The following is a 13,812-nucleotide window of genomic DNA, read 5'->3' as shown; positions in this document are numbered from 1 at the left end:
CTGAAATGAGTGGGACAAATCAACTGTGTCTTAAGCCTGATAGATTCAGTAGGAACTAAACAACTAAGTAGATTCAGTCCAATATTTTGTGAATGTGCTATGTTGTGAATCTGTGGGCTTAACTGGGACATTGATACAGTGCTGAGAAATACATGTGTCCAACCTTACATTTACTGGTACTTCTGCAGCAATTTGAAGAACAAAAGACCATGTAGCATTTAATTTCATTTTCATTTGTATTTTTCATCAGGATTCTTCATCCACAGAAGGGTGTCATAGCTTCTCAGCGAGCTGCCTTACACAGTTTTGCATTCTGTTTAAAAGAACATTTCTCACCATATTGAGGGATTCAGTAAGTTGTGTCTTAATACTTAAAAATATCCAAAAGTGCTTTATATGTGAGAACTTTCCAAACATAAAGCCATATCATCCATGTACATAAACCAGAGGAGAAAATCTATTGAACATCACATAATTTGAGCAAAATGCCAATTAGATATTGTGAAAATAAACAGAAAGATGGATTGCGGTTGTTGAGTGCCACTGCTCCTGTTTTATTTCCATTTTCCTCTCTTGGAGGGCTTCCTCTTCCCATTACTTTCTCTGTCCATTACTGCTCATGTATCTTGTTCTTGTCCTCAGTCCTATTCAGATATAACCCAGGCTGAAGGGAGGAGCTTGCAAATTAAATTATTAAATGTTGGTGATGCTACAAGATCTTTAAGACAATCTTAAACCAGACTTCAAAGGAGGGACAGGTTGCACCCAGGCCTTTAGATGTGGTTAAAGTGCAACTCCAGGGGTGGCGATAGCCAACAGCAAGGAATGCTTCAAGTTGCAATCCAGCAAATTCTGGAGGGGGTCCCAGCCCTGCTTAAAGGCTCTTAAAACCTCTGTGTGAATAATGAAGGTTTTTATCTGACAATGCAATGGCCATTATGCAAATGTATCTTTAGACTCTCTGGAAAAGATGGAGCTTGGGAAAGTTACTTTTAAAAATATAATTCCCAGAATTTCACAGCCAGCAAGACCACTGACTATGGTGGTTTGGTGATTCGGGAGGTTGCCAGGTTGCCTCAAATAGTAACCTTCAAGTTTTACAGGAGGACACACCACAACCCTTCAGTCACATTTGGCTGCATCCTGTCCCTGGGTCAATATTTGTGAGATCTGCATAATTCCATTTTGAGCTTTGCTTTTTGGATGTTTCTTCATATATTGCGAATATAGAAGAGGAAAATAGTTTTAATTTTTTAATTGATCTTTTAAAACACAGCACGAATAAGTCTAGAAAGTTCAGGTATAAAAAATTACACCCCCCCCCCCCAATTAACTCCCCAGTAATTAAAAAAAAATGTTGTTGTTGTTGTTGTTGTGGTTGTTGCTGCTGCTGCTGCTGCTGCTGTGTGCCATCATATGAATGAGAAGTATCCAAAAGATCCTGATATTAGCAACACTGCTCTGGTTTTGTAAACTTAGGACTGTGGCTTCCATTTTTAAGTAGTGAACATTTATATGCTATTATAAAGTTTGTTATCCAGTATACAGATGTTCTATCATACCTACCACCAAATGGCCATCTGTATATTCAAAAAAGCAAACCTTAATTTTGCAATTTTATATAAAGGATAACACCATTGTATTTAAACCCCAGTGGATAGCAAGTGCCCACTGTAAATGCATGTTGCAACACTAACACAATCTTGCCTTCCTACCAGGTCCTAACACATCTACGGATTACATCACACATTGGAATTGGACTTCTCATCGGACTGCTGTATCTAGGAATTGGAAATGAAGCAAAGAAGGTCCTCAGCAATTCTGGCTTCCTCTTTTTCTCCATGCTGTTTCTTATGTTTGCTGCTCTCATGCCAACAGTCCTTACATGTGAGTAATGATGGTGCTAGTCTACAATCTATAGAGAAGGTAGCTTAAATGACATCAACATTTCTGGGACATAATTAACTCACAGGGTTTGATGCTGTTAAATATGTAAGAATTCTGCCAGTGACTTCAGTACACTTGGCTGCCATCCTTGGAGTACTTATATTATATTATATTATTATATTAATTAAAACAGGACAAGCAAAAGTAAAGATTGTTTTTTTATGGGGTTTTTGGGCTATGTGACCATGTTCTATAAGAGTTTATTCCTGATGTTGCGCCAGCATCTGTGGCTGGCATCTTCAGAGAAAGAGAATATGCCAGCCACAGATGCTGGCAAAACATCAGGAATAAACTCTTATAGAACATGGCCACATAGCCTGAAAACACCAAAAAAACTATGGATGCCGGCCATGAAAGCCTTCGACTTCACATTCAAAATTAAAGATTATTACTGCACTGCTTTAACTCATCTCCTTCAAGATTCTCCGGTAGAATATTGTCTAAATTCAAGCCCCACCAATTGTTATAACCCAAAGCTAAACTATATTACATACTTTGCAATTCTACGTTTCCACCACCTATTTGGTAATAGATTGACAGGGTATCTATATAGTTCTGGAGGATGAAGGATCAGACCTTGGAAAAAGTACCTTGATAGTGCACAATTCCTAGCATTCTGTTTTATGCTGAGGTTGTAAGAGTTAGATTTAGGACTAACTCACAGAATCCTCTATTTTTTTAAAATATAAAAAGAAAATAACTTTAACAAGCTTGGCTAGTAACAGATTATTCTCTCTCACACACATAGGTCCACCTTTTGGGGGAAACATATGTCTTGTTTTTCCTGTTAAGGAAAACACAGTTACAATAGTACATATATGTAAAATTATTTACACTGGGTGACACTGTAGCTAGATGTTGGAAAGTAAGGAAAGGAGTGTTACAGTGGATTGGCTAAATAGAAGCAAGATTCTGCAAGAGTAAGTGGAAGACCCCAAAAGATGCAAAGCTTCAGTAGAAGCAGACAGATCTACCAGTAACCAGACTGGGCAGCATCCTATCCATACCTGGATGCAAATATGGGCAGCACTTTTAGGATAGGAAGAGAAGGAGTACCATACTCTGTAACTGAGGGTCCAAACAGATAGGCCATGCCTTTGGAGGTATACTGTTTACATGATGCATGCATCCTAAAAGGCCGGAAGCCATGCTAAAGCACAGCTTTGGAGGAGCTTCTGGACTCTTAAGATGTGTGTGACATTTAAACAGCATACCTCCAGAGTGACCCAAAGCAGCTTTATTTCGGGACCTGAGTGAGCAGAGGAATATATGTACATGTCTTGTACATATCCACCGTCCTCTGGATAGACCTAAATTTGGGTAATTTTTCTGTCTGATGAGAAGACCCAGGGAGCACTTTCTCTTAGTGCACCCTCCTGCCAGCCAGAAATAAACGTCAACACTCCCCTTACCCCCATCTGTCACTTTTAAGGTAATATAATGTGTAATTTCAATCAACTTGTCTCTGTTCTAATGTACTTAATCCCCCTCTCTACCTTACTGTTCAACATAGTTCCTCTTGAGATGGGTGTATTTCTTAGAGAGCATCTGAATTACTGGTACAGTCTGAAGGCTTACTACTTGGCTAAAACCATGGCTGATGTCCCTTTTCAGGTAAATATAATTGTGTATTTCACACTGTATGTTGCAGTACAAAGTAAATATTAGTACTTCTGAAATGCATTTTTCTAATGTGTAATGTAATATGTATATAAGTTTATGATGGATTCTTTTACTGTGAATATTGTATATTTTGATAAGCCTCACACAGCCAAATCACTATTTTCAGCCTGTAGAAAAGCAGGACAATAACTGTGGACTACGCTTTATATAGATTGACTCATTTGTGGAAGTTCAAACCAACATTTGAACCACTGATGAAGATCAGTTGTTGAAACTCGTTTGACTGTAGTGGTGGACTGTAATTAACCAATGGCTTTTATTCCTTCCTATCAAGCTTCCTACTACATTCATTTGTCTTCTGAAGGACCCTTATACCATTTGGAACTGCTACACCTTTGGCCTTCAAGAAGATGGTTGCATTTCTAGGGACTTTGGTTCTTTTTTAATATATATATATATATATATATATATATATATATATGATTGTATTCTTTGGCTGATTTAAGAGATTTTAACAATATATATATATATATATGTATGTATGTATTATTTTCATAGATTGAATAATATTTTATAATCCCTAACTTCATTTCTTTTTTTCCTTTATAATGACCACAACCATGAAGAAATTACAAGCCACATCTACAGTTTATGCCACAACATGAAACTGTTTCTCTAGGGTAGGAGACTGGAGATTTTGAAAAGGGGATTTTGAATCTTAAATCATTGAGAAGCACAGTACTATGAATCCTTCTGCATATCTATATGCTTAATAATTATTTCACAATATTCTCTGTAAAAGAGTAGGGTTATGCTGATACTTCACTTGACTAATTTTGTGAGGCAAAGTAAACTTAACCACATCCAGGACATAAGTAAGAGGGAATAAAATACATTATAGAATCATACAGTTGGCAGGGCATTTAGTTCGATTCCCCTGACATGTACTTCCTATAGTTGGCCCTACAACCTCTGTTTAAAGACCTGCAAAGAAAGCAAGTTCTCCACCCTCTGAGGCATTCTATTTCATTCTTGAACAGCTCTTATAGTAATTTGGTCTTCCAGTTTGAATTCATTGGTTCTCATTCTAGTCTCTGGAGCAGCAGAAAACAAATTTGCTCCACCTTATGCATGACATCCCTTAAAAAAATTTTTTTTAAAAAAAATGGCTACCATGTCACCTCTCATTCTTCAGTTCTCCAAGCTAAATGTATCCAGCTCTGTAAGGTCTTCCTCATAGGGCTTAGTTTCCAGACCTCTTACCATCTTGGTCATATTCCTCTGGACAAATACCAGCTACTTAGTGTCCTTCTTGGAGTATTCCAGGTGACATCTGACCAGAGCAGAATTCCAAATACTTTGATTCACCAGCTACATATACAGCCCCATTTCAGAGGCATTCCCTGAGCACATCCAAAGGTATCTGCCTGAGCTTCAAAAGCTAATTTTGGCAACTCTCAGAATCCCTCAGACCCCTAAAAGTAACATCTCCAGGCTCTGATTCCGCCCATATAAGTGCTGCCATCCATGAAATGGTTGCATTTTGGAGCAAAATTAAAGGGTAGTCATTGATTCTCAGGAAGATGTTTCTGAACCTTGTTAGAAGTTATATTTCCAAAACAGCAGACCAGGCTTGGCTGTTAAGGTGTAAAAAAATAATAATACTATCTCTATTCTTATTTATCACTGGATAGAAAAGGGAAAGATGGCATCTAGCTAAGATACCAAATAACTGATATCCACAACCCACACTGAAACAGAAAAAAAAATGTAACATTTTAGTTTTGATGTAAATATCATCCCATTCATTAAAACCTAATTCTGCCTTGCAGGTTATGTTTCCTGTAGCTTATTGCAGTATTGTATATTGGATGACAGCACAGCCCTCCGATGCATTACGCTTTGTCCTGTTTGCAGCACTGGGGACCATGACTTCACTTGTAGCTCAGTCGTTGGGACTTCTGATTGGGGCAGCATCAAACTCTCTCCAGGTTTTTACTCTTGCTTTGTGGGATTTTATACACCTTCTGTTTCTTTTGGGTTTCCTTTAAGGTAACTTGCTATTGGGCATGGCTCTTCCATAAGGATGGGTGAACCAGTCACCTCAGATAGCAAAGCTGGCACTGGAGCTAGGTATTATTTAAATAAGTGGCTCTGTCAGTAGAACAGCTGCTACTACTTCCTTGTCAAGTATAGGTAGGGGTACCATTGCTATTGTGGCATTGGCTGTCCGCAGTCCCTGCCCCCTCCCTCCTTCCTTCTCCTCCTTTTCTAATGTCAAAAAGAGAGGACATGTAGCAGCAGATACAACTGCCTTCTCTCCAGCTTGGCACATCAGGACAGGGCTGGCCAGCCCTACAACACGTTGCATATGGGACTGCCCCACATGAAGTATGTAGGAGTCATGTTTCTTTTTCTGAATTCCATACCCAACATGATTTGGCTTGCATTGCCCCTGCTTGCCATGTCTCATCATGCTAGATATTATCCAGTACACACAGCTAGCACTGAAAAATCTCTGAATAAGGATAGTTGTGACAAAAAATCTGGGCCATGTTTTTACTCTTCTTTTCCACCTTTTCTCCCCCCTCCCTTTTTTTTAAAAGGTGGCAACATTTGTAGGTCCTGTCACAGCCATCCCAGTTCTGCTCTTCTCAGGATTCTTTGTGAGCTTTGATACCATTCCAGCATACCTCCAGTGGATGTCCTACATCTCTTATGTCAGGTAAATTTGAAGGATGCCAGTAGATCCTCTGGATTTTCTTAAGTATTAGTACTTTGCAGATAGGAAATATATTTTCAAAAGGGAATGATGGAAAATATTTATAGATTTAGTTTATACAGACCACCTATACCTGAACTGGTTTGATCAAGGAGATGATCTATTGGGCTAGGATCAAATATCCTTGAATATACTGTAACTCAGCACAGATTACTAGAGTGACATTATCTTTGCTTGTTTTCAAAGTATATTAGTCTGCTGACAGAGTTGTTGAAGCTCTATAGAGATCAGTAACAACATTCCATTTTGTAGATCTTTCTACAGTGTATAGATCTTCCTGGAATTTAGTCCTGTCACTCTTCTCCCCAGTAGGTAGTTGGTATTGACAAAGTGGAAAACATTGCCCATCTGTTTGATGCATTCATACATAGCCATGATTTAGCAAGCATGCTGATTTTCTATGAACATTTATGGAACCACACAGTACTTGTGTACACCTAGCAAAACAATCAATTCATTGATGCCTGCATATGTATGCAGATTGTAGATCATTTTCATCGAACTGTGGTATTTAATAATTATACAGGTTTTTGTTCTCATAATGCAGCATCTTAGCTGTCTCTTCTTGACTGTTTGCTAATATGCTCCCTAACACATAGTTATTTCCCAATTTATTTTTATAAAGGGTCCATAATTACCGTAGGTTAGCCAGATGTTATGATTTGCCCAAAGTTCCATATGATATTTAATAAAGGAACAAGGTTTCAAAACTGGTACTGTGTTCTTGTTATACAAAAGATAACAGCCATAAATAGAAATTAATGCTACTGGTATCATCACCACCACTCTTGTGGCTTCACTTTGGGTACTATTATGGAACCTGATAAATATAATTTACAAAATACTCAACTCCTTAAACCAGGGCTAGGGAAAGTGTATCCCCTGAACACTACTTTTGTGGGCCCCAAAGCTCCCAGAAGCTTCCCAGAATTTACATTTAATCTTTTTTATCCCCATCACTCATCAAACTCCTAAACACCTCATACACCTGTAAATTGGGTGAAAATTGTGACTAGAAGTGCCATGATGTCACTTTCAGTGTGCCTGGGTGTGTTGGTGCAGCGTACAGGGACTGGGAGGGGGAAATTGGCTTTTATTTCCATGGAGTTGATCACCCCTGCCTTAAGCAATAATTCGTTCATTTACTTTTGCTGAAAATACTTGCAGTTTTGGAACAGAATATATGTACTTTATCCAGTAAACTCTTCTTCCTCTCAGGTATGGATTTGAAGGTGTCATTCTTTCCATCTATGGTTTGGATCGAGAGGATCTTCATTGTGACAAAGATGATACTTGCCATTTCCAAAAATCAAAAGCTATTCTTAAAGAACTGGATGTAGAAAATGCTAAACTTTATTTGGATTTTATTGTGCTTGGAATTTTCTTCATCTCCTTACGCCTCATTGCCTACTTTGTTCTCAGATACAAAATTCGAGCAGAGAGGTAGAGATAATGCTAATGCAACAATATGCAGTTGTGGACTGTTTTTATTTGTCTGATTGTGACAGACAGATCTTCTGTGCCCAGGTGCAAATGATATTGTGATCTAGTCTCTAGAAAACCATGTCATACTGGATTAGCAGATGCATAGGCACAGTTCTGGTTGGGTTAGGTCATATTTGAGTTATACTTTCTAGCTTTATATGAGAAGAAAATGAAGATGGGAATGTTATTTCACATCTAAAAAATACTGGTACCAATTACAGAAACTTTCTCTTATGGAAATTGATTCTTGTAAGCTTGCTGTTGTAAAAACAACTAGAGAATTTTTGTCTATGTTTCATTGACTAAGACCTGGAAATGTGGTGGAATGCAGGATCATCTCTTCCTAGATCATCAAGACTTCATCTTTGCAAGTCTTTTTCCCCACAAGAAACACCCTGTGGAAGAAGAAGTCTTCAAGTTATCGATGTCGTCTATCTGAAGTGAATAGATACATGGGGTGGAGTTGGAGGTTGGGAAATGGCTAGAAGTAATTTGATACTTGTTGATTTCCTTTATATACAGAACTCTGGTGCTTTATACTCATGAGCTGGTCTCACATCCCCAAATTGTAATCTTAGAATAAAATGTCAAATTCCTAAGTACAGTAGATGCTCTAAAAGAATTCTAAAGAGTAAGAGATGTATCTGTAAACTGGTCATAATTAGAATTCTGCCTTTATGATACCCTTTCAATTCAGTTATTATCCATATTAACTACCTCCCATGAATGCAGAAGCTAAGAACTTCAGTGCTGGTTGTCAGACACAGCCAAAACAAAATAGAATCAGATCTTAAAGCCTATTTGAATGTTTTAAAATAACACAGAGTATGATAGGGCTGTCCATGAGTTGATGTTATTGAATGCATATATACTTCTGAAAAGTCTCAGTGGTGAATATGCAATTCTTCCAGTCTTGGCAAAATTGGTGTGGACCGTAAATACCAAAGCATGTCACTTCTGTTTTTTACCAGTCTGCCTGACATACATTTCTCAAAACACTGTTTGGTGCACTGATATCACAAGCCTGTGAATAACTAACTGGCCCATTCAAATGAAGGTACATATATCTTCTGCCTTTCTCTGTGGCAGATTGTAACCAATTGTTCCAAATAATTAACCATTTTTGTAACCCAGTTAACATCTTATTTGTCCTCCAAATTAAGCTACACTTGTAAAATTGATCCTAAAGGACTGTAATGTTACTGTGTCCTCATTTCAGCAAATCCAAAGATCTTACATATTAATTTGTGTTGTCATTGTGGCTTGCTACAGCAGTCTAACTAAAATCTTTGTCTTGAAAGCTAACCTTGTAAAAAGAAGTACAGCATTCAAGGCCTGGATGTTTAGCTCAATCCAGTATTTTCAGGTTGGGACAGTATGTTAAGTTCACTTCCAATTCATGTAAGCTTTCTTTCTGATTACCAGAAACTTTGTTATAGCTGCACATTTATTATTAAATGTTTAGGTGGGGGAGGGGGAAATTGGACCATAGTGTGGTAGATGCTGAGATACTCTTTTTTGTGTGTGCAATCTAGCAAGAGACATCATTAAAGAGTCTATTTTTAGCATTCAAAAATTTATCACTATTAACCTCAAACTGTTAGAGTTCAATCAGGGGTGATCCCCCCCCCCCCAAGAAGCTAAAGTATTGAAGGTGAGTCACACTCTTTTCTTATAGACATATAACATATCTTAACTCAGCTTGAATTGTTTTGTGAAATCCTTTATATTGCTGGGAATAATGAAATGTTACATGCTTTTTATATTCTTGGAGTCCGCACAGTGGTTAAATGCTGGTATTGCAACCACCCACAGCCACAAGGTTGTGAGTTCAATCCTGCAGGGCTTCAGGGTCTACTCAGTCTTCCATCCTTTTGTGGGTTGGTAAAATGAGTACCCAGCTTGTTGGGGAGCAGTTGGCTTACACATTGTAAACCGCAAAGGAAGTGCTAGTTCACTGATAAGCAGTATAGAAATGTACTTGCTATCGCTGGTGGCAATGTATTCTGAGCACACTTTAAACAACTAGCCTTTTTAAAAATCCAGTTGAGTTGGATATCCTCAAATCTAATCTTATAAATAAAAATAAATGTTTTTTTTTAAAAGAAACTTCAATAAGTTGATCATCCACCTCAAATTTTTGTAAATGGACCAGATTATTGAAGGAACTAGAAGAACAATGGCAATAGAGTTTTGATATTGGATGTACTGTAGTATATCATTTATCAAAGCTGTAAGTGCTTTGAGTATAGAATAATACTGGTATAAATGTAAATCTGTTAGATTTGGACAGAGGAGTATTCAAACTGTAGACTGTTCTTACCCAAACCCAACTTCAACAATAGGTCTGGTGAAAAATAGAACTGGTACACAACAGTATGTTTTTGGAAGAAAATGTGAAAATGTAGAAACTTCTAGAAGACTTTTTAACAGAAAAACATAAAACAGACATAGGGAAGGAAGAATACAATAACCCCACCATCTTTCCCTTCTCCTTTTGTGTCATGTCTTTTTAGATTGTAAGCCCGAGGGCAGGGAACCGTCCAATTAAAAAGATTGTATGTACAACGCTGTGTAAATTTACAAGCGCTTTATAAATAAATAATAATAATAATAATAATAATAATAATAATAATAATCTATAGCCCCATACAGATAGGCCAAAATAAAGCTGCTTGAGGTCACTTTGAAGATATGCTATTTAAATGATGCATGAATCCTAAGAGTCCGGAAGCCGTCCAAAGCCACTATCCAGTCCTAAGGACTGGAGTGCAGCTTTTGTGCAGCTTCTGGACTCTTAGGACGTATGCATCATTTAAACAACGTACCTGCAAAAGTGACCCGAAGCAGCTTTATTTTGGCCTGTCTGTATGGGGCCTGTGTTTCTCCAGTGTCAAGACATCCTGATGAAGAGAATCCTGGGCTGATGAGAATCTGCAGTTTGGGGCACATTTTTTACAAAGGTCACACATGGTTTTTGTGCAGAAGGTCCTGAAGAGGAGTACTGTTTCTATGAGTATTTTGTGTAGAATAACAAACTGCAGAGATGTCAAAAACTGCAAAAAAGAGTATTACTAAAATTATGTGTCGGTTTCTTCAAGAATCAAATTAATGAAGAACTGCATCCCTAAATAGACACCCAAATGTTCTAGTTCCCCTTCATGTCATTCTTCCAGTTTATCGATTTTGCGGGAGAAGGTTAGTGGCAGGACAGTCCCATTTTTTCAGCTTGTTCATCTGTTTAAACAGATATGATGTCTTATAATAAATATTCCAAGGTTTTTCATAGATCCCACCCTTCATATATTGCCATAAAGGGCTAAATTTACCTACAGCAATAGAATGTGATGTAAGAGGCTATGGGGTTTTTGTTCATTTTTTGTTTTTTCTGAAAAGGCTTCTTGTTTATGGAAACGTTTTACAAACACCTAATTAAAGAAAGGATCTGGGACATAATTCAGCAGCTACAGCTGCTGAGTTTCTTCTGTTTCTATCATTGGCATTGCGTGGGATCCCATCCAGATCACACCAAGAATGATTGTAGAACTTGGTATTTCAATATATGATGTCTTATGCTTATACTTTGAAAAATGTGTTATCCCACAAGGAAAGAGAATATGATGTATAACCTTCCACTTGGTATTTGATGCTGTTAAGAGAGGCAAAACAAAATTTTCGAGCTTTTTCATCCTCTTGACCTGTTTTAGGAATGTATCAGCTCAGCTTAAGACTTACTATACAGTCACTTGTGCCTATATATGTATGTTTGTCAATCAGCTTGGCACCATTTGTTATTTCAATGACATAGCCTCAGGTACTGTAATTTTTTATGTATTTCAGATCCATAGTTCTGTATTAGTATTGCCACAATGCTTTGAAACTTGAGACCCTTTGAGTCTATTGGTAGAGCCTTGTCCTAAGAATCTACTGTAGAAATTTGCTGACAATCCCGACAAAAATACTTAGGTGATACTTCAGTGTCCCTGTCAATAAAATAAGTACAAGATACTGTTACCTCTTAATTTTATTACCTTTCATAACTCTGTTGATGAAAGGTTATTTATTGGCTGCCTTTTGATTCTGTGTGTTAATACAGAAAATGACAAATTAAGAGGCCAGGAAGAATAAGAAAAGGACTACCTTTTTGATGCAGGGAGTCAAAACAACCTTCTTCCCCAAGCCTCGAATAAACACTGACAAATGAGTGTTGAATTTATCTCACGCTGCCAGGGAATATCCTATGCAGTAGAGGAAAATCCCACGTAGGCTTAAGCAACTAGCCCTGAGCTCACAAAGGGAGCAGCTTGGCTTTGCCAAGGAGAAACAGACACCAGCTTTCTTCTGTTCAGCAAAACAACAGTGCAGTTCTTTGACTATTTGCGAATTTGAAGAAGCCTTTGTTGAACCTTGGGTGCTCTTGGGATAGAGCATTAGCTTCTCCAGCATCCCCTAGCGGCTTTGTGACAAACTTGTAGAAAGGAGAAAGAGAGGGAAATGCCCCTGCTTCTCTTTCCTTCACTAACCACCCACCATCTTGAACCAATTCTATTCCTACATATTTCTAAGTTTGATTTCAGTGGCTTTAACATTGCCTCACAAAGGCTACCTTCCACTTTTCTTGTGGCAGTTGTTGTTGTTGTTGGAGCAGACCCAGCATCATTAAAAGAGGAAAACATTGAAATGGATGTGATACTGTAAGAGATGAGCAACAGTCTCTTACTTTTTAAAAAAGAAGTTCTATTACACAACACATATTTTTCAGAGGTGGCAGCTAGAAGAAATGCATAACATTTATGTCTTTTACTGTAGGTTTTGGTATATATAGAATTTGTATGTATATTGATGTTTTCTCATTTAAACCATATGTCATCACATTTACTGTAAATTCTTCCAATCATTCCTTCTGAGAGATGTTTTCAAAAAGAGAAAAATGTTGTTTGTATAATGAAAATGGAACTGAATCTTTTCAAGACATCAATGCAATGGCATATGCAGGGGACACAACAATATCAGGGGATTAAGAGAATATTTTTTGACATCTCAAGCATAAGTACAGCAGAACAGTCCTTATTTTTCCTGTGTATTCTCAGCTGAAAATGCTTTGTCAGCGGCATAATCTTTTTAAGCAAAACTGGAATGTGTGTGTATCTTCCTTTTTGTGCAACTGTTGTGGAGCTATTAGCCATCAGGGTCAAATGCTAACTTTTATTTTTCCCTCCAGAAACAAAGTGAAAAGATTTGTATCTGTTGAAGTATGTATAACACTGACTCACCATAATCATTGATCTGTTCTGCAGCTATTATTTCTAGCAAGCATTAACAAGTGTGCAGGAAAAGAATTCAGTCATAAATGTTTGGTATTCACTGATAAGACATTTTAAAATATTTTCTCCCAAAATAGAGATCATAGTAAATTAGGGCCCTTATTCTTTTAAAGTCATTCAGTTCACCCATGCAAAAAATTGGGAGCTATCTGCTTGCCCAAAGCAACAGTCCTTATATAATTATAGGACACAGCCATGAGGATCATTCTAAAGCAGCCCAGCAATGAATGAGTTGTCATTAATATATTGTAAAGGAATGACTCCTTGAATGGGTGGGAAGAACTGGCCTCAGTATGATTTTCATGATGACCTATCCTATGACCAATACCTTTGTTATTTTGGAATTGATGTTGTATAATATAATACTTATTGCCCACACCTGCTACAGAATATATTTCTTGATGGACTTGTTTCCTGGTGGGAAAAAAATACAATTTATCTAATAACATCTCTTAAGCAGGATTCCATGTCACAATTTTGTTTAATGCAAGGAAGGACATATTCCTTTAATACTGCAAATATGAGATCTTAAACTACCTTCCATGTACACTGAAGTTTCCATTGATCACAAACTTAATGGAAATGCTGGAAACAGCATTATTTAGTTAGTAACAGAGGGGCCATATTGATGATGTGGAGTCCAGGAGTGTG

At 37.5% G+C, this 13,812-nt stretch overlaps 1 protein-coding gene across 1 annotated transcript in view; it reads left to right on the top strand.

Annotated features, from left to right (window-relative positions):
- Positions 1 to 10,416, top strand: part of LOC149319556 (ATP-binding cassette sub-family G member 1) — a 52,426-nt gene extending 42,010 nt beyond the window's left edge. Inside the window, exons 10-15 of the mRNA XM_089511965.1 lie at positions 251 to 352; positions 1,719 to 1,887; positions 3,461 to 3,561; positions 5,403 to 5,561; positions 6,177 to 6,295; positions 7,571 to 10,416. Coding sequence (XP_089368091.1) covers positions 251 to 352; positions 1,719 to 1,887; positions 3,461 to 3,561; positions 5,403 to 5,561; positions 6,177 to 6,295; positions 7,571 to 7,799 — 879 coding nt within the window. The 3' untranslated portion in view covers positions 7,800 to 10,416. The remainder of the gene's footprint in view (positions 1 to 250; positions 353 to 1,718; positions 1,888 to 3,460; positions 3,562 to 5,402; positions 5,562 to 6,176; positions 6,296 to 7,570) is intronic.
- Positions 10,417 to 13,812: the final 3,396 nt, after the last annotated feature.

This window comes from Sceloporus occidentalis, unplaced genomic scaffold (assembly GCF_023333645.1).
Source record: "Sceloporus occidentalis isolate IW3139 unplaced genomic scaffold, rSceOcc1.0.p SCAF_2, whole genome shotgun sequence".
Classification (NCBI taxonomy): Eukaryota; Metazoa; Chordata; class Lepidosauria; order Squamata; family Phrynosomatidae; genus Sceloporus; species Sceloporus occidentalis.
Note: the sequence above shows the minus strand (reverse complement) of the source record. Positions and strands in the feature narration are given on the sequence as shown.